A 27,927-nucleotide genomic window follows, 5' to 3' on the forward strand; every position below is an offset into this window, starting at 1 on the left:
CGGGGGATGGTCAGCAATAAAAGGGTCGCGGGGCGGGTAAAACTAGCGCTTTGTCGTCAAAGCGGAGCGGCACGTCACGTGCAAGCAATAGCAGGCGCGGGCCGGGTCGGGCCGAGGCTTTATAGGGGCGAACGAGGCCACTTTAATTTACGAAACTTGCTCGACATGCACGTCCAACCGGTGAACGTTGATTTACTAACGTACGGTGGCGAGGTGGGGGGGGGAGGGAACTAAGCGCACCGATTCGACAGGAAAACCGACCAGACATCGAGGGCGGTGTGCGCGCGTGAGCTACCTACAAAGGATACCCGGCCGCTCTGTGATCGGAAGCTGTCAATATTTGTCCGTGTCCGGTAACCGAGTAGCAAGCGATGAACCGTAACGTCATCAATTATCTCTTACATACCACTGGTCGAGCCCGATGTCAAATTTCGTCCATTTCCTCCCTCCCCGAACCAACTGAGTCGACTTGGTCGACCAGAAGCGACCAACTACCGTATTCCAAAGCAGACCCTGTCCTCTCTCTTTCTACTTACCTCGAGAGTGTCGGCTCGGCCAGATTTGAGTATACCGATGGAAATTGTCTCTGGACCGCCGAGAACAATAATGATCCGGTCGAAATTCCAGGCTCCGCCTCGAAATTGCTCGGCCGGAATGTTGAGACCGGTGGCCCTCCATCCTCGAATCGATACCCTTGCCCCTATCCTACGAACGTCGGCTACTCTCTTGCTCGACGCGTAGAAGCACTCGCTGACTCGCGCGAATATCCTACTCCACGGGGAATCGCGGGATGACTGGGAGGAAGCAGCGGGATATTTCGTGGCGCAACGATTTCGAATGATACGAGTATCGGCCGGCCACCTGGGACAACGTTGCCCCAAGACCTGGCCAGGGATTTTCTTGTCTGGTGCGATTGACCGCATCCGGACGAGTTTTAAACGCGCCCGAACAGCTCCACACGAACATCTGCTCGGTCTTGGACAGGAACCGGGGAGTCTGGAAATTCAGAAAATTGGGGAACTTTCGGGACAAATCGATCCGTCCGCAACACGTAATACACTGACGTGCAAAATTCGTGGATCACTACATTTTCCTACAAATATTGCCCATGTTCAAAATGTTGTAACTTCGTGAGAAAACGTCATAGAATGTTCGTTCTGGTCGCATTTTAAAGATTGTACTTTCTACTTTCGAAATCCATGGTGCGTTTTAAGTTTGCACGCCGGTATAGTTATCTTCGTGCCACTAGAATGAACGTCGAATTCAATGTCCGCTTGGTAATGGTACAGTTCGCAGCAAGCTTTTCTTGATTTTGCAAAGATCTGCTCGGTCTTGAAAGGGAACCAGGGAGTCTGGATATTCAGAAAGTCGAGTGTTAAATGATATCTCTGAATGTTCCAGAATTGTTCCACAAGAAACTTCAGAGTCGCTCGTTCAAGGGATAATTTCACCCTCTAAAACCGTACTACGAGAGGAACGAAAGAACACGAGGATACATTATAGGTTGTGTAATCCCCAAAATGAACACAGCGATAATATATATTTACATATATTTGATCCTGTGATTTGGCGTTTATTTACAGCTCTCAAAGGTGTCTAAGTAGACGAACTAAGCCGGAGGCTAGGTCTGGATATGCTAATCGACGTTACAAAAGGTGCGGTGAACATATGATCACGTGACTATCAATATAACCTCGATATTTTTTGTCAAATTCTTGTTTTTCGGTTTTTTTCTTCTTTCATAAATATTGTCACATTTAAATTCGCTAAGGTTACTAACGCTAGAAGCCGCACGTGAGAATGTTCGAAGGGTCGGCTTCCGTTCAACAACTGTGGGGGAGGCAGATGATCCGACGCTCCTAGCCACAGGTACACAACAATCGTAGAACGTAAGCTTCAAATAATACAAAGGTGGAAGGTGAACATTGAACGTGCTGCGATCGAAAGACGCTTCGGTTTTCTTTCGGGTGCGTATCGTGTTCATTTATGCGGCAGGTGTAGGATAGGAGAATAGTCTCGAAGTGCAAGGGCTCGGGAAACCGAGTACGCCGGGTTGTTGAATCCAGCAGACGAGGGTACCATAACACGCATCATCGTACAAATACTGTACTGGCACAGATTCGTGGTTCTCTTATCAAAATGTTCGTCCATCCGTTGGGCGAACGCTGCGTCTTCGATAATCGGCTAAATCAGGTTAATTTCTCGACCGCAGCTACACATCTCTTTCGCTAAAGCAGCTCCTGCGAAACGATTGACCGCTCTCCGAGTATTCCGCTTTTATCCACCGAGAACGATGGTTTAGTACACGCGCAGAGACATTCGTACTTCCGGTGGTCCGCTCGTTGCTGTGACGCATCTCAAGGATGTTCCATTTTCTCCGAGTGGTTGGGAGGTGCATCGAATGTTTGAACGAAAGACCAAACAGCTCCTTCCGTCCGCAAAATGGCGCGGACAATTCCGATGGGGAATGTTTCGTGGAGTAACGTGTGAATGGCTGGTACGTGTAACGGATGTTGCAAGCGTGGCACTCGATTGCTCCCGTTTCTTTTCAAATATTTTCTTTTTTTCTTTTCGAGGATCTTCCAGCGAATCCTTACTGTTCGGGTGTCCAATCGTTCCATCAAAGGGTTCTACGCGGCGTTTAGGTAAAGAGATCGAAGCTAACGTGGAACATCAGCTATAATTTCGGTATAGACTGCGGCGGCGGCGGTACAGTCAGGTTCTGCAGGTCGTCCAAGGATTTCTTCGCGGCGTTCTGCAGGTCGTCCATCCCCCTTTTCGTGATGTTCGTGATGTCGTCGATCTGCCGGCGGGTCGAGTGCAGAAGATCATCCGTCGACTTCACCGCCGAGGTCGCGATGTCTTTCACGTCCGACTGGATTCTCTCGATCACCCACTCCATCGCTTGCCGACCCTGAAAGCCAATCGCGCAGAAACACTTTGTTACTCTCGCGAACTTTCCCCGGCACCTGTGGATGCCGCGACTTCACGGTAATTCGCAAGCTTTTATGAAATTCCGCCGGCGAGAATACGCTCCCAGGCTCGCAGAACCGAATCCATCGCGATCAATCATTCCGGGTCTCTTAACGGCAAGTGTTCCAGAAAATATATACATACATACACACACACGCGACACGGTGAAACTGACACTCCGCGCTCGGCTCTTGGCTCCAGACTTTTTTGATTTTTTGGCAATCGGACCGTCCGCTTCTCGTTCATACTCCATTTGTGAATCAAATATACTTTCGAAATGAAAATCTCACAGATCCTTGCACTCTCGCACGCTATATGCTTTCAAACATTCTTTCGCGATGAAAGTCACACAAATGACCCTTGCACTCTCGCATGCGATATCCTTTCAAAAATCCATTCGGAATGAAATTCACAAAAATCCTTGCACTCTTCAAGCCGACATCCTTTCAGAGATCCTTTCGCAACAAAAATCACACAAAAGTCCTGACCTAAGGTTCAAAAATCGAATTACTATAGCACCTCTTAACTTTTATCTTCAATTTTTTGCAAGGTTTCTATAAATTACAAATGCACAAAGTTGAACGGTCTATTTGTATGTAATAATTTCAGCAATTTTTAGGGTCAGCCTGCACAGGGGAAGAGTATTACAAAAAGAATGAAGTTACCAACCTTCTTCGCGTTCTGTTCGATCGTAATCGTGAGTAGCCTCTCTAGCTGGTCGATCAGTGGCACTCCTGAGATCGAAATGACAGCCTGCTGCGTCAACAGTGTTTTCCCTGAATCTTCGGGATCCGGTTTGTATCGGACTTCCTCGCCAACCGAGACATGCTTGCCCAGGCTCACCTGCAATCATACAAGATAATGGGAGCCCCTGTTAGAAGAATTCCCGAACGATCCTCGCCATTGGATGCCAACGGTCTCTTATTTCAGTTACGTGTTCTCGTATCGACCGTGTTGTGTAACACGCGGGGTTAGCAACCTTCAGATAGATGGTTAGCTGCCATTATCGAGATAAAACGTTTCCACGAAACTGACGTAGAGCCTTGAATAATCGATGCAACGAAATAAGCTCGGGCACCGAGCTTGCAGTGGTCCTCGTGACGGAACTAAATCGCTGCTTGCTGACCGCTTCTCTAGCTTTGTCGAGCCTCGTTACCTCAGCCATCGATTGCGAAATAAAACCCCCGTTTTGCGACTAGTCAGAAAAAAAAACCCGCAGTTACTTCCGCTTCCATGAAAACATAAAACTGGTCGTCATGGACTCGCGTCGATCGCGGGAATTCCTTAGCCTGACGCGAAACAATAACCACGTGGCTTTCTAATATTCGAACGTTGAAAGGATTGTCTGACCATGGTTGTCTGGTTCCCCTAACTTCTACTGGCGCGTAATTTGGCATAACCTTTGACCATAGTGCAAAACAATAAATGCATTTTGTGGATTTGTAATATCCAGGCGCTGGAGAATTGTCTGACCGTGGTTGTCTGGTTTCCCTAATTTCTACTCCCATGCGACACCTCACGTGACCAGTCTACGGTCTTAGAGTGTACTTATGGTGGTGGAATGGGATAGTGGAAGGGGAAAAGGAGGAGAGGAAACAGATACCCAAATGGGCATCTTCTGGCGACTCTGCTTCCATGTAATTTGTAATGGAATATGTTTTCAGGGTTGAAAATCTTTTTGTCATTGCAAATTACTATCGCGCCGCCTAGAATCGAGTCATTATATTTAAATATCTGAGTCTTTCGACAAAGAAACATACAAAAACCACAGAAAAAAATATATTTCGACCGACTGTCATTTAGCAAAAGAATTTTTTTGTATCTACTTACTCTTACAAGTAAACTGCATATTTTATTCATTTATAAGACAAACAAGTACGTCATACAACAATACAAATATTTGAAGAATTTAAAACTACTACTGCACTGTTTCCAACGAAATAAAATCATAATGAAAATCAATGCATGTCTACGTAGCTTCTGTATCTTACAATTAATACAGACGACTTTTATTTTGCATAAAAATTCGCAATTTACGTGTCAGAATTTAAAAAGACACTCATGGGAATTATAGAGAGCCTCGGACCAACTCGACGGGGCTGTTCAAATGAGATTGCAGATTAAATTTTACAATTCTGAATGTCATAAACACTTCAAGCTTTTGTGACTGATTTCAGACTGCCAACAGGTGCGTAAAAGTATGAACAAAGCGTAACTGACATTGTACCTTTTTCCATTACCTGAAGCTAGAATATCTCTGTAAATTGTCTGACCGAGGTCGCCTCATTCCCCTAGCATCTACTGTCGCGTAACCGGTTAATTCTACGTTTGCATTCTATTGTTCTACATTTCTCTTAACAATTTGCCCCACGTTAGCGACAACATCATGAAACCTTTCCACTACCACGTTTTCGAAACCAAAATTTACAGGGAAAAATTGAAAGATCCTACAGCCTCTTGTACTCGTTTAAACATTTTGGTCGCAAATGTTAGCCAACGCGTCCCGGTACAAACTGCGCGATACAGTTAAACACAGGGTGTCTCGGTAACGCGAATAAAAAGCGATAATTAAAAACTAAGTAAATTAGCTGTTTCGCGAGTGGCGCGCGATCCCCGAGTGTGAAGTGACAAAGGGGATAATTAGAGTGACGCGCGGTGCAAAAGAAACGAGAATGCAGACAAAGACACGAGAGAGGGAAAGGGAGAGAGGGAGAAAAAGAAGAGATCCGACGAGACTCAAAGGGTGACGAGTGGGTCGCAACAATCCCGGGTCCGTCTCAAGTTCGGTTTCACCGATGCTGATGAAACGAGGAGGGGGGAGGGGAGGCGGTTGTGTCCCTGATAATGACGATGACGCGACGCTCGCCGCTCCGAAAATTGCATCATTATGAGCTGCGTGCGCCGCGACTCGTCGGCCCCAGCCACGATGCAGGCAGCATGAAGCGCTGTGCCCGCGGAGCTGGAACAATTGAATCGCGAGGGTGCAATACGTTTCACGGGGGAATTAACGCCCGGGGCGCATTGTGGATCCACCCTGGCCGAGATATAGGGACGCGGCGGTCCTCTCCGCCATATTGGCAATCAGTGAAGTCGACTGTGTTACACCGCGACCAACTAAAAGCCCGGCCCTCCCTTCCTCCCCCCGCGCACCACGCTTCCACCCTTGTGCCCGACATCCCCGAAATCTTGCGAGAGCTGTAGCCCCGACACAATCGTGGCAGCCCGAAAAATTAACGCCTCGGTTCGAGTGGCGTTTCATCAATTACGCGGACCGCGGATTGGGGAAAATGGTTTAATTCGTCGGCCCCGATCGCCGCGACACCGTGCAACGCGGCCGAATGCAGTTCTTTGTTAACGCGGTATTGACGGGACCGCGCGGCGCTTCCATCACCGGTGCAAGAACTTGTGTTTGTTTCATTCCCGTTTCATTCGTTTGAAAGCACTTCAATGGTATTACGCGCCACTCTGTCTCTCTCTCTCCGTCTCTCTCTCTCTCTCTCTCTCTCTCGCTTTCACGCGGAGTCGGCCGTGTATTTTTTATTTGGCCTCTAGTTTCTTTAATTTATTGTACCACCGCCCCCGCAGATGACTGTGACTTATTTAGGGAGGCGTACGGGGCCGGTCGGCAGTTTTACGCGGGTCCTCCACGATTTACGCCTTTCCTGGTGCGAAGTTAGAAGTAATTTCACCGTGAAAACTACGGGGCGAGTAAACGCCGTTCTTTTCAGTGGAAGTAATTAGCACTTTGCGCCCCGTCCGGGAGCCCTTATCATTTAAGCGTCCCGGGAACACTGGATCGGTCGGCTCGAGGATGTACAGAAAACAGATGAAAGGGCGAACACGAAGAGAAAACGAGAGAGAGAGAGAGACCGACACGGCATGGACTATAATTGGCAAGACGAAAGGTCTCATTGTAGCTTTCGTAACGAGTCACGGCGAACGCGATAAAGTCGAGTTTTTAAATGTGCTAACGGGAGACGGCTCGCTTGTCGCGATTCTACAATTACATGAGTCAAAGCGCGCTCTCCTAGATTCGCTCTTCAATTCACAAATTGTCCGGGACAGGTGAAGAATAAACGCTGCAAATTGAAAAATTTGTTTCGAACTTGTGCGAAATTGTATCACGAATATCGACCTAATATACAAACGCTTTGCTGTGATTTGTTGATCCGACAGATTGATGAGAATCGATGCGTTTTTCGGGGAAAAAGTTTTATTCGAAAATGCGACTTAGGGGGAATTGAAAGTAGAAATGTCATAAAATGAGCCTAGTTACATGTTTGTACGATTTTTTTTTTCACGGAGCTACAGCAGTTCAAAGATCAACCTCTTTTGAGTCAAGATTAATTGTGCAGCACTCTAATGCCGACAGCACGTTTTTCATTGAAACTGCGAGAAAACTGCAACCAAAAATTGAAGACTTCAATCTTGAAACCCGTAATACTTCCATTTCCAAAAAAAAATATATCATATCCCGTGAACATTTCTGAAATTGAAAAATTTTTTAAAGTTACCATTTTTCACTTTCTCCTTTGTATTTCGTAGGAGAAATTTTATTCGAAAATACGACATAGGGACGTCTAAAGTAGAGATTTCGCCCTTCAAAATGAGCCTAGTTACATCGTTGTACGATTTTTCTGGTCGGAGTTACAATAGTTCAAAGATCAACCTCTTGTGCCAATCGTCTTACAGGATAACCCCATAGATGGATGGATGGAGAAAGCTAATTTTCTGCTTTAACCGTACGTTACACGTTTTATCAAGCACGATTTCGAAAGTGATCTCCACGATCGACTTTCGCGTCCAGAAGAAGGCTGGACGTAGATAAATCCGTTTCCCGTGGAAAACATCCGACGTGCTTCGTCGGACGGAGGAGATTTCGTCGGACGATTGTTTCAGGGCGACGTAATCATCTGTGTCGTCTCAGAACGGGAAGAAACAAGAGCGATGCGTCGGCATCGGGGCGACACGAGTAAAGGGGAACGCGAAAAAGGTAAACGGCCGGCACGCGATTTAATCCTATCAGAGGAACGATCGATCCCTCGCCGGGCCGGGTCCTGGCGTCGACGAAGTAATTAATTTTCGCTTTCTTCTCAGTTTTTTTACGGGGGTCAAGCCGACAAGTACGAAAAGTGTACATCGTCGATCCTGTCCCTACCCAGGGCACCGCGCGATCCTAGCGCATCAGTTAATTGAAATTTTTCTCGTCAGCCCCGCGTCGGAACCGATGTTTGCCAATCCCTCGGTCCCTGCAGCAAGCACGGCGTTTGCTTTTCATTTGCCACGGCATTGCGGCACGGTCACGTTTAGTAGCGCTGTTAGGCAGAGAGTTGTTAACGACGATCCGAACCACGATGTAAAACACGAAGAATGCGGTCCGAGAGATTAATATTCCGCGCCGAAGTCCTCGAAACACTGATTTCCTTATTTGGGATTTGAATCTTGTCATCAGTGAGTCAGCGGACACCTGACTGATTGACACGTGTTAGAACTATTTGGCACGTGTGTTTGCGTTGGCACATGTTGTTGGAACTGGACTGTGGATTTGTATACAAAATAAAAATTGTTTTACATTTAGGTCTGTTGTCAATCATTTTGGAAGTTGAAACTAACGTAAAGGTATTCTTAAATTCTTAAATGTTTTTAACCCTTAACGGACCAATGCTGCCATATAAGCGGCGTGACACTTTTACTTACTGGGTCCCATGCCGCGTATATGGCGGCAAAAATCAAATTAATTAATAATATAAATATTTAAATTTATAACATAGATATTTTCCTTTCCATACTTGATATAAAAATGTTGAGTCCACAGTTTCGTGCTTTGTATGAAAAATAGCTTGGACCTGTTGGGAAGTAAACTTAAAATACTTCCGGACCGTTAAGGGTTAAATTGATCTACCCGTTTTTATCATAATCGTATATGTGTGTTTGTAACCCTACACAATTAAGATGGGCGCTACCAACACCTACTTCAGCAATGGCCATGGTAATTACAATATTCTATTAAATGCAACGCGTCCTTGTGTAAAATATTGATTTTCTTATTTGGGATTCAGTGAGTCTTGATTTCATTCAGACAGCGGACACCAGCATGATTGACACGTGTTAGAAATATTTGGCACACATTTCATGGGTTGGAATACGTCCATAACTCTTGATCATTAAAATGGTCACTGCCAGAACTCATTTCAACAATGGCCTTCATAATTACGATATTCTATTAAAGGCAATGGATCCTTGTGTATAGTATGAAAGAAAATATTGATTTTCTTATTTGGGATTCAGTGAGTCTTGATTTCATTCAGACAGCGGACACCAGCATGATTGACACGTGTTAGAAATATTTGGCACACATTTCATGGGTTGGAATACGTCCATAACTCTTGATCATTAAAATGGTCACTGCCAGAACTCATTTCAACAATGGCCTTCATAATTACGATATTCTATTAAAGGCAATGGATCCTTGTGTAAAGTATGAAAGAAAATATTGATTTTCTTATTTGGGATTCAGTGAGTCTTGATTTCATTCAGACATCTGCCACCTGGATGATTGACACGCGTTAGAAATATTTGGCACACATTTCATGGGTTGGAATACGTCAATAACTCTTGATCATTAAAATGATCACTGCCAGAACTCATTTCAGCAATGGCCTTCATAATTACGATATTCTATTAAAGGCAATGGATCCTTGTGTAAAGTATGAAAGAAAATATTGATTTTCTTATTTGGGATTCAGTGATTCTTGATTTCAATCAGACAGCGGACACCAGCATGATTGACACGTGTTAGAAATATTTGGCAAACATTTCACGCGTTGACATACGTCCATAACTCTTCATCATTAACATGTTCACTGCCAGCACGTATGTCAGCAATAGCCTTCATAATTATACTATTCCATTAACCCCTCGAACCCGGCATCGAAACACTGAGGAATACTTCGAAATTGATTACAGCTAACTAAGATAGCTAGTAAAAATTTCAAAAAGTCTAATTAACCATGATTAATAGTGAAGAGGAGGATCATTCCATTTCATGTGAACAACAATCAAAAAATGTCCCCATCCGGGGGCGGCGGCATGTGGAATGTAACTTTTTAAAGGCCACTCCTCGGTGCACAATCCGTGCGCATGATCCCAAATGGGGCTCGTGGTACGCAAGCAACGGGTTGATACGTTGCGTCGAAGAAAAGTGTCATTTATTCGACTCGATAGCAATAACCGTAATTCCACTTAGAGGTAATTCCACTTGGGATGGACCCAAGACAACACCGACGGATTTTTAAGGAACAAAAGGGTGGGAATGCAAGGGGGATTACTGCATTACCGCGGAGAATTTGGAGCATCGAAAGAACTCGCGGCCTGGTCGAAGGCACTAATGGCATTGTTAGGAAAGGAAGGTAAACTATCGCGCAAACACCGAGCGCGGCGTTCTCCAATCAAGAATTCTCGTGATTCCGTTTCATCCTTCGCCAATATAACGAGGGTAGAAGAGGGATGGAAAGCAGGGTGTAGAAGGGGGTGAAACGAGGGGGTTGGAAACGGAAGGGTAGACCGCGCCCCGTGAAGGGTCATTGTGCGAGGCTAAAGAGCCTTCTTCAGTGTGCACTCGCGAGTAATTAGCATCGCCGCATAATTGAGAGGACTTTACCGATCTCGGGATCCGGGGGTTCTAGGGGGAGGGGGGTTAGCGGAGGGGGGGAGCATTGTTCGGGTGCGGGTATGCAGTCGATTCAGTGGTACGATTCGACGCCCTGGAGAGGGTGCCGTGGCCGGAAGCCCAAAATGTACCACGACGTAACGTCGGAAGCTGGATCGACCTCGATAGAGTTCGGTCCTTGGGCTTTCTCTCGCCGAGTCCGGGGTAATCGGCGATTTCAGCGGATTTCGGGGAGATTGGGAATCGTGTGCTGACAAATCCGTATTAGATCGTGTAAACGGGGGGAGGGAGAGTGGGAGCCAGGAAGAGAGACAGAAGGAGAGAGGCTATGCTCCCAGTCATCTGGTCCCGGCTGAATGGATACGCGCGGTTTCCTTGCGCGTTCGATTCAATTACTTGTTTCCACGTCTGTGTACACTTCTGAGCAAACAGAGAGCCCGCGTAAGCCCGAATCGATACCCCCGACGTCCATATGAAATATTAGGAAGCGGTAGAACGTGGAGAGCTCTCTCTCTCTCTATCTCTCTCTCTCTCTCTATCTATCTCTATCTCGCTCTCTGACTACCGGAATCCACGTTCCGCCGAAAAACCGGATTTCCTTCCGTGTCGCTGACCAGTGATCATTAATATCCATTCAGCGAAACTTTTCCCGGCGAGCGGACCGGATCACGTTCTCGATGGGGCGTCGCGCGGGCGACAACCGGATCGAGGATTCACGCGGATCAAGAGGTTCAAAAGGTGAGAGGACTCGTAAGCGCGGACGTCCCCCTGGAGCCTGGGTGGATCCTGACACTCTCCCCGAGGTAACCGGAAGTTACCATTTTTCATTAAGCCGACGGACGTAGCCCGCGACTCCATATTTCAATCGGTTCAAAAAGTGCTGGCGTTGAGCTGGCGCGGAGGGCTCCGCTCGGTGTACGGTGTATAAAAATGCACCCGCAAAATGCACGGCGCGAGGTCACGCGCGCGCGCGCGCGAGCGCGGACCAATGTGTGCGCGTGCAATTTGTTGTTTTTATGATTTACCGGGCCTGCCGTACAATAATTCAGTCGCCGGCACATCCAGTCAGCCAGCCCAGCGCCCAACCCGAACGCAACCCTCTCGAGTTCTCCATCAGCAAAGTCCACGGGGAGTCCCCGAACACGGCCAGGATACATCACCGATACACGCGTCCGTTATTAATTCTCGTCCGATGGCACTAGCAAACCCCCGTCTCGTCCCCTTTCTCACCCCCGGGGTCCCAGCCGCCACCTACCCCATCCTTCTATCTATCCCGTGTGTCTCGGGTTTTCGCGCCTGCACGCACGGAAATTCGTGCCAGAACGAAGAAGGGATTGTTAGAGGGAATAGACGGGTCGTCGCGGGGCTAAAATATCGTTCCGGTTTGCTTCGTGCGCGGCAACGTATTGCGGCGAGCCTGAACCGGCACCCGTTTCCACGTACCCCGGGCTTGATTGATCTATTGGCGTCCAGTTGTAAACGATTTCGGAAAACTGTGCATCAAACGCCGGGACTTTTCATTTGCAAAGAGGACGGCGTCCTACAGGCGCACCCTCACCCAGAAAGCTGGGCGAAATTCATCCGTCTGTTAATTATATAATCTCTATAAATTCATAAACTCCTATACATTCATAAACTTCTATAAACTCATAAACTTCTATAAACAAAGAAAGTATACAAGATTATGTTTCGAAGGATTCACCATTGTATGTATCCCCGTCAGATCAACCGCGACCTCCGGCAAATTTGATATTGATCGAGCTGTATCGAGGTACCTGCTCTTGGTTTATCGACAAAAACTGCATTTTGGAAACGGAACCCGCCGATCAATATATTGCATAGAATAGATATCAAACTCGTGAGACTACTAATGAACGAAGTTTCGAGAAAATCGTTTAATTATGTAAGTATTTTGCATCCAGCTGTTCCCGGAACACCGAAAATAGCTTAGAACGAAAAAAAAAGGAAATCACGATAGTCCGAAGGGGATTGGGGAATTGAACGTCCTTTTATTTCGGTCGGAAATGTTTATTCCGTCCGTATTGGGTACGAGCTCGTTGACTTTCGTTCCTATCGGTCCTCGGTCTCCGAGGAAACTATCGAAACAAGAGAGAGAGAGAGAGAGAAAAAAAAAAATAAAATTAGAAAGGGAATAAAAAAAAGTTCGAGCTGATGAAGTGTCGAACTTCCCGGTTTACCGTGGCAATATGGCCGATCCGTGCATTGAGCTACTCGGTTACATAGTTAATTTTCGAGTCGTAATTGCGTGTACTCTGAGTCTGACTTGACGGGTCGTAATTCTATCAAACTTTTATGGAACAAGTTCAATCCTAAAACGACAAGTATCCCATAAAGCTGGCGAACACGTTAAAGTAACTGAACGAATGTGAAAATGTTGCTAACGGTTACTAAGTAATTTTGTAACAAAACTAACGCTACGATGTAGTTTAATCCGCGGGCTTTCCGCGTGAAATAGTTTTATTTTGAAAACACGACACGAGCATTAGTTAAGCTGTCCTGACACTCCACTGTCCTTTTTCCCAAAGAGAAGAGTCAACACGTAGTACGGTACATAGATAACTGAAAAAAAAGGTCCGAGAACAATGTGCATATCCCCACCGCTTCCTAAAACCATCTATTCACGATCCGTAGGGGCAATTTTTTTTCGCGACATCAACGCAACATAAATCCTAATGGACCGACCGGTGTATCGATCGCGGAACACTCGACTACAAATCATCGAATTCCGGGGGAGGCACGGGTTACAGCAAGTTTTAAATAATAACGCGATTAACTTAACGCGATTGGGCGTCACGTGTGTGGCAACGTTGCAATATGTCCGTTTGATAATCCGATCATATCCATCCACCAGCATGGACGTATCGCCGCGCGGGGAGAACGTTCCATCGTTTTTCTGGCAGCACGTGTGTCCGCTGGAACTCGATTCGCCGTGCGCTAGCGCCGGCATTGTTTCAAATTAACCGATCCTGGACAAGGAGTCCAGAGAACCACTCCCATTACTGCAAAAATAATGATTTCAGTGTAAAACGTTTCAGATAAAAGTTGAATGGTTTCTTGGGGGATTTGACCTGATTAGTTTTTGTATGAAGGTGCCTACAAGACACGTGAAAGTCAAATTTGCTTTTTTTTTTAAAATAATATCGTATATTTTTTATTTGGTTAGTCGACCCAGCTCATAGTACACTGTCTAAAAATTTTAACTGCAATTATTCGAAGCAGCGCGACTGCAACTGTTGCGACAACTCTCAAAGCAATAATTTGAGTAAATTGATAAAGCACAAATTGGTTAGCCGTATGAAACATATATTTAAAAAAGAAGAAAGAATGTAACGCTCTGCATGGATTCGAATTCGGGACTCGTCCAAAAAGCGATTTCCCGAACCGTGCGGTCTCCCCGTAAGTGTCCCATTTTTCTTGATTCACACTGTACACGCAATGGTGCAATTTAAATTTTGCATACTTTCCGCACAGCAATTTCGGTGCCAGGTTAATTTTTCGGACGAAACGTTCATCGCGGTAGGAGAGATTATTTACGGAGCGCGAGACTTTGGAAAATGTAAAATTCCGCGGGTATCGTCGTCGCGAACATTTTTATTTTCGCCAGGTAAACAGTCGTAGTTACAGTCCCCGAGAACACCACTTGCCCATTTATCAGCTGTTTTATGTGTAACTTCGCTGTTTGCCTCCATGCATCAAGGAGCGAGCGTTTACGCTTGGTGCTCGGTGTGGGTGCAGCCAAACGAGATACAACACGAATTCCGAAATACGTGCTCATTCCTGGAATAGCGTGTTTGATTGCATTGCATTTTATCCTATTTTTCCTCCTGGTGTTACACGGCGTTACGTCCGTGAAGTTATTCTTTATCCTGGCAGCATCCGAGGAGTTCGATCTTTATGTCTCATGAAAACAAAAACAAATCTCTTTTTAAAGGCTATAGCCGGTTTTGGGGGCCAAATCGGCCCTGGAAGGGATTTTATTCCAATTTGCGCCATTCGATAGCCTACCAAAAAAGATACCTTTCAGCCAAGTTTTAGCCCTATAGCTCATCTGTAAGGGTAGTTACAGAGGAAAAACGAAAATCCAGTTTTTGGCCCATTTTCCCCATTTAATGACAATTTAAAATTCTGAAAAAAATCTGACACATTTCGGACACCAAACCACATACTTTGAGTCGTTTTCAGATTTTTCCGTTGTAAACTCTGGCTGTAAAAATCGAAAAATACGAAAAAAATCGAAAAAATGCAGATTTCATATGGAAATCTAAAAGTGACCCAATCAGAATTAATTTAGCAATAAGATATTGTCCTAAGTATTATGCTCAATTTTTTTCAAATTCCTGCGATTGGTGCGTCATAGTAGGAAAAAATAAAAACCACTTTTTTTGGCGTTTTTTCCGTGAAAAACTAAGTTATAATTATCGTAAAAATATATTATGTAATATTAAACATCTCTAAGTTCAGGGAAACATCGTCCAGACTTTAAAAATTGCGTAATACAAAAAACGACAATTATACTACGCAAGATATATCCCAATATTTCGAAGATATTTTCAACGGCGCCGGTTGGTGCAGTAGCTATGGTCTCCGACTGCGGAACCGCTGAAGACTTTTTGGACCAGGTTCGGATCTCGCCCCGGTCCAATTTTTTTTTTTCTTTAATCACATGTTTTTTCGATTTCTAACCGTATGATTGTTGTTACGCTGTTGTAAAAACATTTTTTAACTATGTTTAAACTATTTTTTAATAATTTTCCGGAAAAATATTTTTGGAGTACTTTCGGCCTTTAGTCATCTACGGGCTGTATTACTTATCTACTTAACATTTTTTTTACATAGAATAAGTGCATTGACTTGTCTATTAAATCTTTTATCTTTAGTCGGTACTTTACTTATTGTTAATAATAAATCTAGTGTTATATTGGGGTCGGGAGGTATTGTTGTATCTGTTTCTGTCAAGTAAAAATATTATTAGGGATATTATGAAAACGATGTTTATGCTTCGGAAAACTATAACCATTGTTGTCTGGAAAAATTCCTGATGAAGGACATTTTCGATTCAGGACTTTGGGCATTTAACTGAAACAATCGAGCCGTGGACATTGCTTTATTGAGGTGTTCCAATAGTCTTTGCTGTTTTTTATTATATCTTTTACAAGCAACGAGCAGCTGTCGCAGAAAACGCCGTTTAAAAACATATCTTCCACCGATATTTTTGATTTTCCGGAAATGACAGAAGACGATTTGAAGATACTTTTCACGGGATCATACCAATTATCTTAAGCTGTTTCGTATTTGGCCGAGATAATGGATGAACACGATAATAAAATTAATGTCCGTTATTTAATAGAAAATAATAATATTGTAAAATTGGAAGTAAAATCGCGACATATCAACCGCAAAACGTACAAATGCTACATAGATTATATACCAAACACAACTGGTCATTCCGGTATAAAACGGTATTGTTGTGAATGTGCCAATGGTAATCGCACTATTGGATGTTGCTCACATGTAGCTGCTATCATTTAATATTTATTTTATGCTCGATACGACACAGACATAGTTCGGCCAGCAGAGTTGCTCACCAGAATTTTCAATAACGACCAAATAACACCGACAATTGACGAAGATAGCGACGAAGACTGAAAACGCCATACATGATTCCACTGCATACCAATCCACCTATAATTATTACAGATTATTCCTAATAATACTTCATGTATATATTTTCTGTCACAAAAATAATCAATCCCTTATTCCATGTAAAAAAATGTTAAGTAGATAAGTAGTACAGCCCGTAGATGACTAAAGGCCGAAAGTACTCCAAAAATATTTTTCCGGAAAATTATTAAAAAATAGTTTAAACATAGTTAAAAAATGTTTTTACAACAGCGTAACAACAATCATACGGTTAGAAATCGAAAAAACATGTGATTAAAGAAAAAAAAAAATTGGACCGAGGCGAGATCCGAACCTGGTCCAAAAAGTCTTCAGCGGTTCCGCAGTCGGAGACCATAGCTACTGCACCAACCGGCGCCGTTGAAAATACATTCGAAATATTGGGATATATCCTGCGTAGTATAATTGTCGTTTTTTGTATTACGCAATTTTTAAAGTCTGGACGATGTTTCCCTGAACTTAGAGATGTTTAATATTACATAATATATTTTTACGATAATTATAACTTAGTTTTTCACGGAAAAAAACGCCAAAAAAAGTGGTTTTTATTTTTTCCTACTATGACGCACCAATCGCAGGAATTTGAAAAAAATTGAGCATAATACTTAGGACAATATCTTATTGCTAAATTAATTCTGATTGGGTCACTCTTAGATTTCCATATGAAATCTGCATTTTTTCGATTTTTTTCGTATTTTTCGATTTTTACAGCCAGAGTTTACAACGGAAAAATCTGAAAACGACTCAAAGTATATGGTTTGGTGTCCGAAATGTGTCAGATTTTTTTCAGAATTTTAAATTGTCATTAAATGGGGAAAATGGGCCAAAAACTGGATTTTCGTTTTTCCTCTGTAACTACCCTTACAGATGAGCTATAGGGCTAAAACTTGGCTGAAAGATATCTTTTTTGGTAGGCTATCGAATGGCGCAAATTGGAATAAAATCCCTTCCAGGGCCGATTTGGCCCCCAAAACCGGCTATAGCCTTTTTGTCCCGCCGTGTGACGCACGCAGTTCGTCCCATAATTGGGCTTCTTTCCGGAATACGAGGATCTTGGGCGAATTTTCATTCGATGGATCGTTCACCCTGATCCAACCATTATCAAATAATCACTAGAACCAGAGGTGTGCGAGAACACGAAAATGTCGGGTCAAGACGGGACGAGAATTTTATTCGAGATTTTGATTCTCGAGAATATTGGGGATTCCCGAGCACATACGGGTTTTCGAATGCATCGGGATTCCCGACGATTTTCCGGGAATAATCTCGAAAATAGTCAAGGATCCCGAGACATTCGGGAACTTGGACGTGCTCGGGAATCCCAAATATTTTCGAGAATCTCCAAAATTCTCAAAAATCCTGATGTATTCGAGAATCCCCAAAATTCTTGGGAGTCTTGATATATTCGAGAACCCGACTCGACTCGGATATTGAGACACCTTGAGCGAACAGCTAGTAGCGACGACGCGACACCTAATTGATAGATCGTTGGGAGGAGATAAAAATCCGGCAAAGGGAAGAACAGGCATGGTGGAGTCTTATTAGAACGCAGCTCGTTCATCCTTCGGCCGTGACGGAAGTCCTCGTCGTCGTCGTCGCTGAAGATCCTCGACGCCCTCTTTCCTGTTGTCGTCTTTCCAATTAAGGTCAGACGGCAGCGGGAAACGCCGCGTGATATTTCCCCGCTGATCGCACCACGGTTGCGTAATCTACGGGGACGCGTTTCCGCGTTTCCTGCACGCCATGGGCTGGAGATGAGCTTCAACTAAAATTGAACAATTCCCGGCGGGACGTCGACGCTTTCTCCTGCCTATAGCTGTCTGTTCGGCGAGGATAGGAAAGAGGGGAGGGAGTTTGAGCGCGAGCGCGGTAGAGAATGCCGATATACGGCTGTTCCTGTTTCTCTTGCTATTCCTCTACCAACGCAACGCCTCCATTCGAATGTGTGTACGCACGCGAGCCACGCACGCGGACAAACGAATACAGGGGAACAACGTAGCAGAGAACCCCCGTACCGTGGGCAATGTATTCTGCATAAGCCCGACGGAGTCAGGACCAGGTTATAACCCATCCCCGTCGAATCCCAAGGGGGAGATATCTTTTAGCAATTTACCTCCCCTTCCCCCCCCCCTCCCCCAACAACCCTCGTATACCTGGCCGTGTTGCATACGTTACGCGGGATGCATACGTATCGTGCCGCTGTTGGAACGTAATGCGGTATCGTATCGTTGAACCTAAACGCATCCGGCGTGTATGCATCGAGTACAAGTTGAACGTAATGGGCTTGCAGTATCTACAGCCGGACCTACGGCTGCCACCGCGCATCAGACACTCGAGACGCATAGCAATTGCAAAAATTGTAGATTCCAAGACATTTGTACTAGGCTCGACGTCGTTGAACACGGTTGCATCAAATACTACTTGGGGTATACAGTGTTTACACGATATATGTCTAAAACACGAGTCTAGACAGGGACATATATCGGCCAGGAGATAGTATTCTTTGATCCACGTCGAACGTAGGAAAGGACGGCGAAGCTCTAGAGGTGGTGATAATTCTGAGACCTTTATCGGCTAAATATTTGGGACATATATAGAGTAAATATTGTCTTCGGCTTGCTGCCGAAACTGTCTGTTAGGTGAGCTACAGCAATCTCTCCTAATTCGTTCAATGCACGGAAAACGAAACAAAGAACAAATAGTTGCCTCCTAACCCACTAGTTGTCTTTTCCAACAATTCCCAACAATCGAGACATTCCAGATCTTTCAGATAGTGCCACAGTAAAACTGGGTTCGTTAGATACCTGCTTCGATTCCATTTTTGTACTTTAAAATTTAACGATGTTTGTACTGTGGAGAGAAAAGCAATTTGCTAAGGAAATGCAAAAGACTGGATGAGTGCATGTGCATCCTCTCGGCTGCGCTGAAAACGTTAGTCTCAAGCGACCCGGCAACCTATTTGTGCAAGGGCGAAAACATACAAATGACCTCCAAATAACCTTGGCAATGCAGTAATCTCTCGATATACGTATGCAAAAGAGATTGGCACTATGTTTGAGAAAAATTTATCCCCACTACAGGGGATACGCCTAGAGGGGCTGAGAAACTCGATTAGATACATCGGTGAGAGATTACAAATCGAATAACAAAACCTTTGTTATGAATTATCTTTTTATGAAACTGTAATCAGCGCATTTGTGGTATTTTCTGTCTAAAACAAGACCAAACATGGCGCAATTCGGAGCATATTGGCTCCTTCAATCCACAATTCAGTAGAACCTCGATTATCCGAACCGATGATATCTAAATTCTTCATAACATTCTACAAGCAGTTCAATCTAAAGCGATCTTTATTGTACAAATCAATGAATATTGTAGCTAGGTAACTGTTCAATTAACCGAACATTCCACAGATTAGTTCGGATAATCGCGGCCCTACTGTGTCGTGAATCGAACGAGTAAATGTGATCCAAATTCTGTCGTGTTTGGTATCATTTCAATTAGAAAAATGTCACAAATATGTCGGTAGAAAATATAAATGTCCAAAGTTTTCACACAGATCGAGACGTCATTGTGCCACCAACGCCAAGAAAATTCGTTAATTTTCGCGCGTCGAGTACCAGCAGAGATTTCGATGTCCTGTTTCTGGCGACTCATCCACTATAAAAGCACGACCTGAGCGACGGATAGTGCGGGCATTCGGCACGTCTCGACTCGATAAGTAAAAACGATCGACGAAGCGGAGGCTTGCGGATGGAGGAGCCACGGTTTTTCCAGGGAGCCACTTGCGGATCGTTCATCATACCGGTAATGCATCGAGCATCCCGGTTCCCCTTTGGCCGAGGATCGGGCTGATAGCGAGAGAACGATCTTTGACGCTTACAAGGAGCCAGGACCTGTGCTCCTCTTGCTTTCCTGCGGCGTTCTCGAGCCTGTCTTCCCGAGTGCCTCCGAGCGCATCCCTCCGAGGAGACCACGAAGCTATGCAACCCCCGGTAATGCGCGCATCAATAACCTATCATATCCAACTTTCCAGATGCGGTTCGATGCGATGTTACGCCACCCACACCCTCGGCACCCTCGCGTCGATCTCCTCGTCTAGCCTGTAGACTCGAGTAAATGTATCTGCTCCGCGAGCTGGAACGTTGAACCGGCCCGCAATCTTTCCGACTGGATACCACCCGAGATGGATAAAAAGGCATCCCCGTGCCGTGGTGCTAGCCGGTCGTTCACTATTATCAGTCGCGAAAACTACAAACACCGGCCGAAAGGGTCGCGAGTAATTCCACAGGTGAAATTGTATCAGCCGGTTTTCCAATTACCCTTGCTGATCTCAATTCGAATGGGATTTGGTGTATATTGATTGTTCGATTACAACGTGTACACGTGTGGCGTGCGTGCCACCCTTCGCTCATCAAATTTATTTTCACCCGGCAAATGAATTGCTAATGCAAACGTGGGAAGGCGCAATCCTTCCGGACGCGCGTGTTTCATTATGCCGCTGCCCGACGAGCCACGGATTCCTTCATTTTCACTTGCCAGCGTCGTGTATCGGCCAGGAGACATACCCGAGCCGTGTTATGTTTACACTCCTCGGCTTCTGAGGCCTCTCATGACCTTCATGGCCCCTCACGCGACGTTTTTTCATCCAGGCCTTGGCGACATATATAGAGAATTCATTGTAATTAGGAACCCACGGATAAGACCGAGATCATTTTGCTAAATATTCTTGAAGAGGATTTCTTAGACTAAGCCCCAACTCGAACGTGTCAAATAGTTGACAATCTTTCAGTTTTTAAACGAATGTGAAAGAAACTATTGTATATTTATTATTAGTCCTCACTAGACCTCAGTAACTTTTACTTGTAGCACTTTTTGTAGATTGTGCAGGCGCTGCATCGCGAGTCGATGCATTGTGATCTATGTCAGAGGGGTAAGCATGGCGACTCGAATCAATGTATCCATTGGCATGTGCCATATTTTAACACGTGTTATCTACCGCAAGACCACTGATAGGATTTTTAATAATAGTGTTGTACCAAAGGGAAGCTTAAAAGTTGCATACAAAGTTATTAGATTACTTTACTGAAGGTGATTTGTTGGTTTATGATTGAAATAGCTATTGCTGTTGTAGGATTTATTAAACAATCCGTAGCCATGGAAAAATCACGCAACTTCATAAAGGCTATGTAAATATAGAGGGTGTTTCGTTTATATTGTCCACTTTGTTGTCCTCGTTATTAATTCGAATATTGTGAAGAGTAAATTTCCTTCGGCGAGGTTTAAAAAAAAATCGAAATGGTTCTGAAAGCAGTTTTCGATGGGACACCCTGTATATCGCCGAGGAATTATCCTCTTTCGTTTGCACCGTTCGAGCGGCTCGCAGCGCGACTCAACGATCCGGTGCAAAGCAGCATTTGCACGCCGAGTATCGGTCTTCAATTTATCACGCGGCAGGAAGATAAATTGCGAATGCGGTCGAAGTACTTTGTCCAGTAATATGTGTGTAACAAAGTGCGAACGTAATGAAATAAGCGCCGAGGCTCGATGACGCGGCGCATTCGGTTGATTAAACGTCGTACGTATTATTTTAGGTTGCAAATTAAGTGTGGATCGACAGCGAGACTACTTCTGGTCAGCTTGTTACCGTGGCGAGCGAACAAGGGGATAAATAAATTTATCGGTCTCGATCGATTAGACATCGCCAAACAGTGGTCGTTCAGCGGTGTGAAAAATTGGCTGGGGGAATAAATTAACCGTTCTAACATTTTCATAATAAAGTGGCTGTATAAAATGTTTACGGGCCATCAAACACCGACATCAAACTTCTTCAAATCGTCGGGCGTACTCACGTTTACTGTTTTGACCACCATCTCTCTGGACTGCGGGTTCACCTCGCTCCATTCGCTGGCATAGCACGGTCCTCGATGGCCGAACAACTAAAACAACGAGGAATCTTTTAAGAGGCCGTATAAATTACAGGGAAACTGTGTTCTTAAAAACGAAATAGCTTCCCCCAGGCGATACACCGTGTAGCCCGGGCGACAAACGCAACAATCTAATTAACGCGGAGCAGCGATTCGCACGATCCGACAGTTTTTAAAAATTAACGAATCGGTCTGAATAATTAACCGGAGCGAAGTGTTGCCGCATCTGTGTTTCCCGATAATTGATTATATGTTTCTGTGATTAATAACGCCTCAATTACCGGACCGTGAGAATCGCCACAATAGCCGGACGATACACATGTGTTTCGCAAGTAATGAATTAAACACCTCCCGCCGCGATCCGCCCATTCATTTTTGCGACACACCGCCACCGGCACGAGAAAAAAAATAAACATTTACGGAACGTGACAAAATGTGTGTACCCGCGCGAACAGCGAATTTAAAATAAATATTTCGTTAGTTTTTATTAACGTTCCGAGCGTGCCTTGCTTTTTCTCGAGACTATGCTTGACAGGATTTCATAAAAACGATCTCCTCCTTTCAAGAACACCGAGAAAAGTTTATAAGAAGTTTAAGGGGAACGAAGTATCAAATCAAGTTTTTAATACGCTTTTAACTCGATAAAATCTTCCACGGGAATAATATATTCATGTGAATGGTTGCCTCTGTAAATTGCGTTAAACAAATATGATTCTGCATAATGTGTTTGCATTAACTGAATAATTACCGAACGCAGTAAATAATTACTGATGGGTGAGTGACAAAAGCGCGGCGAATATTGTAATTTTGATTGTCGGGCCTTTCGTACCGGTAGTAAATCTTCCGTTTTAAAAAGTGAACATTAACAAGCAAATTGTTGATGAAATAAATCTAGTAACGTTCTATGAAAATAATAGGCACGACGAATATTCCTGTGAATATTGAACAACCTCGCGGGAATATTATAGATACAATGATAATACTCCCTTTATAGGAGTGGTAAATGCACTTGATTAATAATCATCAACATTACTATAAAAATTGTACAATAGTGTAGTGACTATCATCATCGATTATAACTAGACTGCGGATCTTTATGCACAATAAAAATTGTCTCCGTTAATTACAAGACACAGAAGTCACTTAGAAATTTCTTTCTTCAACAATTTGAAAAAATTGAAAATTACATATCAACGTCGCCAGATTCTTTTAATCTTTCTACTGTTTTAATCAAATCCGCCGTCTAATTATAACCCATCCCCGTGGGGGTAGCTATCCGATCATATCAGCACAGATACGTGTCGGACACTAAACAAAATAAATATTACTGAAATATTATTATAATGAACGGAACCGTTCCGTGTCTGTGCGCATAGTATAAATCAGCCTTTAGAAGGTTGGTCCGTCAAACAAAGTGTGAATCCGGGATTCCCTTATTCCGACGAATCGGGCAATTACTCGGAAATTGTCGTCGTCGCAGCAGCCGGCTGCGAGAAAGCATTTAGCAGTCGAAGAAAGAAAAAGCGAGAGGGGAGAGAGAGAGAGAGAGAGAGAGAGAGAGAGGGATGAAGAAAAAAGGGGAACACGGAGCAACTAACTCAAATCGAGACGAGCCTCCGCACTTTCCCTTCCCGTCAAGTAATTTCAAGAGTGCCTAAACGCGGAGCCGATCTCCCCTCGGCGTTCCAGTTTGCTGTGCATTCGTTATATACGGGACTGTGATTCGAGGCATTCGGGCGAACGAGCCGGCACAACGGGAACGGCTTTGCGAAATGGCCAAGCTTATAGAAAATCCTGCGAAAGGAAGCAATTCGCCGAGCCAAAAAGGATTCGAAGCCGGGATCCTCTCCGCCCACTGGCGTTGGATTCGGAAGGAGCAGGTGGGTGAGGAGGAGGAGGAAGAGGGAAAGGAGGCTCTAAGAGAACCCGATGTGTATTCCAAAACGCAGCCGTCTAGCTGGATGATTGCCAAAGAGCGTAACACCGAGAGGAAGAAGAGGGGGTCTCGCTCATTATGAAAGTTGATACTGTCGATGTCGTTGTTTTGTAATTCTCAGTCTCGAACCCGCCCTCTCTCTCTCTCTCTCTCTCTCTCTCTCTCTCTCTCTCTCTCTACCGCCCCCCGTCTTCTTCTTGCTCGGCGTTGTCGAAAGTTTCGAATTTCCTGCTGCACCAGTGCCATGCCGGTGTTTGTATAGATTGCTCGGTCAAACGAGCAGGGAACTGTTTTGTCTGTAAACTGGCGCCCGGGCAAAGAAAGGGATGCAAAGCTCCGCGCGTGTGTGTGGATTGATTTCTTACGACCGGTCCAACTTTCGAGTAAATAAACCCCGAACGGGAGCTCTGCTCTTGCCGGTGCGGCGACGCACGCTTAAAACGAAAGTTGCTCGACCATTGTCCCGCCTGATTGATTACAACGGCGAACCGATGCTCCTACCCCCATCTATGCTTTGATAACGAACTTCGACCCTCGCCCCGAGAGTTATGAAACGGGGAAGTTCCGTTTCGGGCTCGGATTGCGCCGACCGACCACAGCGCAACACTTGTTTTAACAGTCCGGCCGGATTATGTGGAAAATAATGGGGTGAATCGTTTCGAGTACGACACGAAACCATCTGTAACGCTGTGTAACTTTGTTCTTGTCTCTTTGTTACATCGTTAGAGCCTATCGTGCTTTCAGCTCCAGGCATACAAGTATTTTTTAAACCCTTTCCACGTTGTGTATACAGGGTTCGGCCGAATAACATGTACACGTAAAAAGAGGAATAACATTTTTTCGTTTAACGCCTTGATTTTTGAAAAAATCGAGATTAAAGATGCGTCGGGTTCGCGTGCTTTAGTATATGCAGGAAGTAGAATTGGTTGATCATGATCAGACACGTGGACGATTTCTATCTAATAGGAACCTGATTCTTATTTTTTCCATATGCAATCACCTCGTGCCCGATTGTATACGATATTCGACTGCACCCTGTATATTGTTTAGACTTGGAAAAATTAAATTATGGAGGGTTAAAAAATGAGGACAGAACTGGGTCATTACGTGACAGAGTTAATACCCCCATGATCAATTTAGTCAGGGGTTGAAATTCATTTAAGGGGACATTTGTTGGATGTCGACGGGAGGAAAATGTCCTTGCATCGGTGAGTTTTTATTTATTATACACAGGTTTTTACCGACGCCTAGATTTAGCATTATCTAGTATTTATTGAATGGAAACTACGTCAACGAGTGCAGAAAATGATTCTTTACGCCCCGTAATGGATTTTAATAAATTATTTTCCGGAGCCTCATAGTTTGCGGTTTCATAAATTAGGTACAGGTATTAGGGTAAGTGAAACCATTCCTTCGAGGTCGAATGAACCGGCCGTGCAAGTTACATAAGATACCCCACTGGACGGGGATTAATGATTAACTAACATATGGTCTAGTCATAGACAGGTATATACTACTTCAGGATTACGAGCGGGACAAGAGAAACCTCGACTGCGAGTAACATAGTCTTAACTTAAACAGCAAGTGTACACGTGTGACAAAACGTGGTCAATCAAATAGATCAAGCATCGATCGTTTTTAAGTATTAGTGGAACATATTTTTTTATTAGCGATAAAAGCAAAATGTTAATATTGCGACTGATTTAAAGAAGAATTGCATCATCTCCGAGAGATCTCTATCATTATCTTTATCGTTCGACATATTACAAAAGTATTCTGATATCTTCGTGACAAGCATTATGCAAAATCGCAATAAATTAATTCTTTAGCTAGGAAGAGGAGGTGGAACAAATAGCAATAACGACTATGTGGTTTTAAAATTACACAGCATCGCAGTGGGTTCTATCCTGACATTGTTTAAAACAAACGCGATAAATCAAGAGCAGCGTATGACGTAGCTATGTGCCAAAAAATGAATCGTATTGCGTAAGCCTAAACGTGTCTTCCTGACTTCTAGATAGCGGCAGATCGCCAATAGTCTTTCTCGCGTCCAACAGACGTAAGTGCACGTGATGGTTCGAATAAATTTTCATAACAATTTAACCGCATTTCCTTGCAACCCTCGTATTCTTGTAAATACAATTAAAAATGAAAAAGGTCCGAATAATTATGGCGATGTCTGCTGTAATTTCGATCAGGAAATACTTGGAAAAGTTTCGTCAAGGTCACGGTTTAGGACGTGGGCAAAAAGGTCATCCCGATAAAATAGATTGTGAATGAACAACTTTGTGACCTATCCACGAGAGCGCGTGCAATAATCGATAAGCCGTGCCATGGGTAAGGTTCCGCAAGGGTAATAATGCGAGTCTCCGCTCTGATCGACCATTGAAATCAAATGTGTTAGCGACCTTGCCATGATGGCAGCGCTAAAGCGGCCATTACATGTACTACAGTGAACTTGCTGGAAGATTTTTAACTCTGACCGTAATAATGGAACTTTTCCCACGTAATCGTTGCTTAATTATACGTAAGCCTACCAGTTCCGGACAAAGGGCAATTATTCATAAGGAGACTCTGTAACCCTTTTTGCTCCAGAGCCACTGTTAGAACTCCAACTCCAAAATGAGTTCAATTGTTCATAATTAGCACTTGCCGAAGTGCATTCTTTACTAATTGACAGCAACATCGATACTAACGATAACATAAAAGACTATAGGTCAAGAATATTGGAAAAGTACCGACTATATGTACGAATGTAGTAGATAATAAGATATCATGATAATCAGATTAAAACAGTCCGTATACAGAGAAAATATTGAAATAGTTAAGAGCAATGCACGTGGCATATTCAAGCCAGAACAGTATGAATTATAAATAACCGTGTTAAATTTGTAGTTATGCTAACATATGACCAATGCCTTATACCGCTCTGTACAGAAAATATTTTTATAAATGAATGACAGTTGATGCAATGTATGTATATATACGTAATTAGATTGTTCCGATCTAATTTCAATAAAATTAATTATGCTGAATGACTTTTAATCGTAAATTCTTGGTAATGTGTTTCGATTAGGGAGGTTATGTTCGACACTGTATACGGTAAATAACCTAAATGATTTTCGAGAACTTACCGGTAATATCCAGGTTGGGAATCGCCATTCACTGGTGACAAGCCTGTGCGAGTACAGGATACCCCCTTTGACATGTCTGTCGATTACATCCGTGCCCAAAACGCACGGGTTTACTGGATTTGGATACTTTCTGCATGCAGCCTTCACCACAGTCTCCCACGGATGCCTGGAAATTTCGGTTAAATTTGTATCTCTAGACACGCTATGACACGCAATCCGCGATGCTTTCATGTTAAGAAGGAAGCATTGCAAAAGATTTGCACATCCTAGCCTTGAATATTAGGTACGAATACACACGACACTCACTCGAAAGTATGATACGACGTCCAAATCTTCATAGCTGTTAGTATCCTTTTTCTGTTTGACACAAAGACACCACTAAAATTTACAAACGTTGGACATGAAAAAATAACACAACCCCAGCACAGCAAAGTCCGTCTACTGCCTATGAAACCATTGAAACCGAAGGACCGTACAAAAGAAATCCAATGAACTTTATCAGAGAGGAAATGCTTGCGTTCAGGATTTCGGAGGCACCAAGTTTACTCAAGCGATAGTGCTGTACCAAACGGAGAATCGTCCAATTGT

The 27,927-nt window shown here is 44.0% G+C and overlaps 1 protein-coding gene across 1 annotated transcript; it reads right to left on the minus strand.

The window, feature by feature from the left end:
• Positions 1-1,533: 1,533 nt before the first annotated feature.
• Slmo (PRELI domain containing slowmo) lies at positions 1,534-27,889 on the minus strand. The gene is made up of 5 exons (XM_076792059.1): positions 27,646-27,889; positions 27,340-27,505; positions 22,195-22,281; positions 3,643-3,816; positions 1,534-2,914 (listed from the first exon to the last, which is right to left on the minus strand). The coding sequence occupies exons 1-5, from the start codon at positions 27,675-27,677 to the stop codon at positions 2,678-2,680; spliced, it is 696 nt and encodes a 231-aa protein (XP_076648174.1). The 5' UTR covers positions 27,678-27,889; the 3' UTR covers positions 1,534-2,677.
• Positions 27,890-27,927: the final 38 nt, after the last annotated feature.

This window comes from Halictus rubicundus, chromosome 1 (genome assembly GCF_050948215.1).
Source record: "Halictus rubicundus isolate RS-2024b chromosome 1, iyHalRubi1_principal, whole genome shotgun sequence".
Lineage (NCBI taxonomy): Eukaryota > Metazoa > Arthropoda > Insecta > Hymenoptera > Halictidae > Halictus > Halictus rubicundus.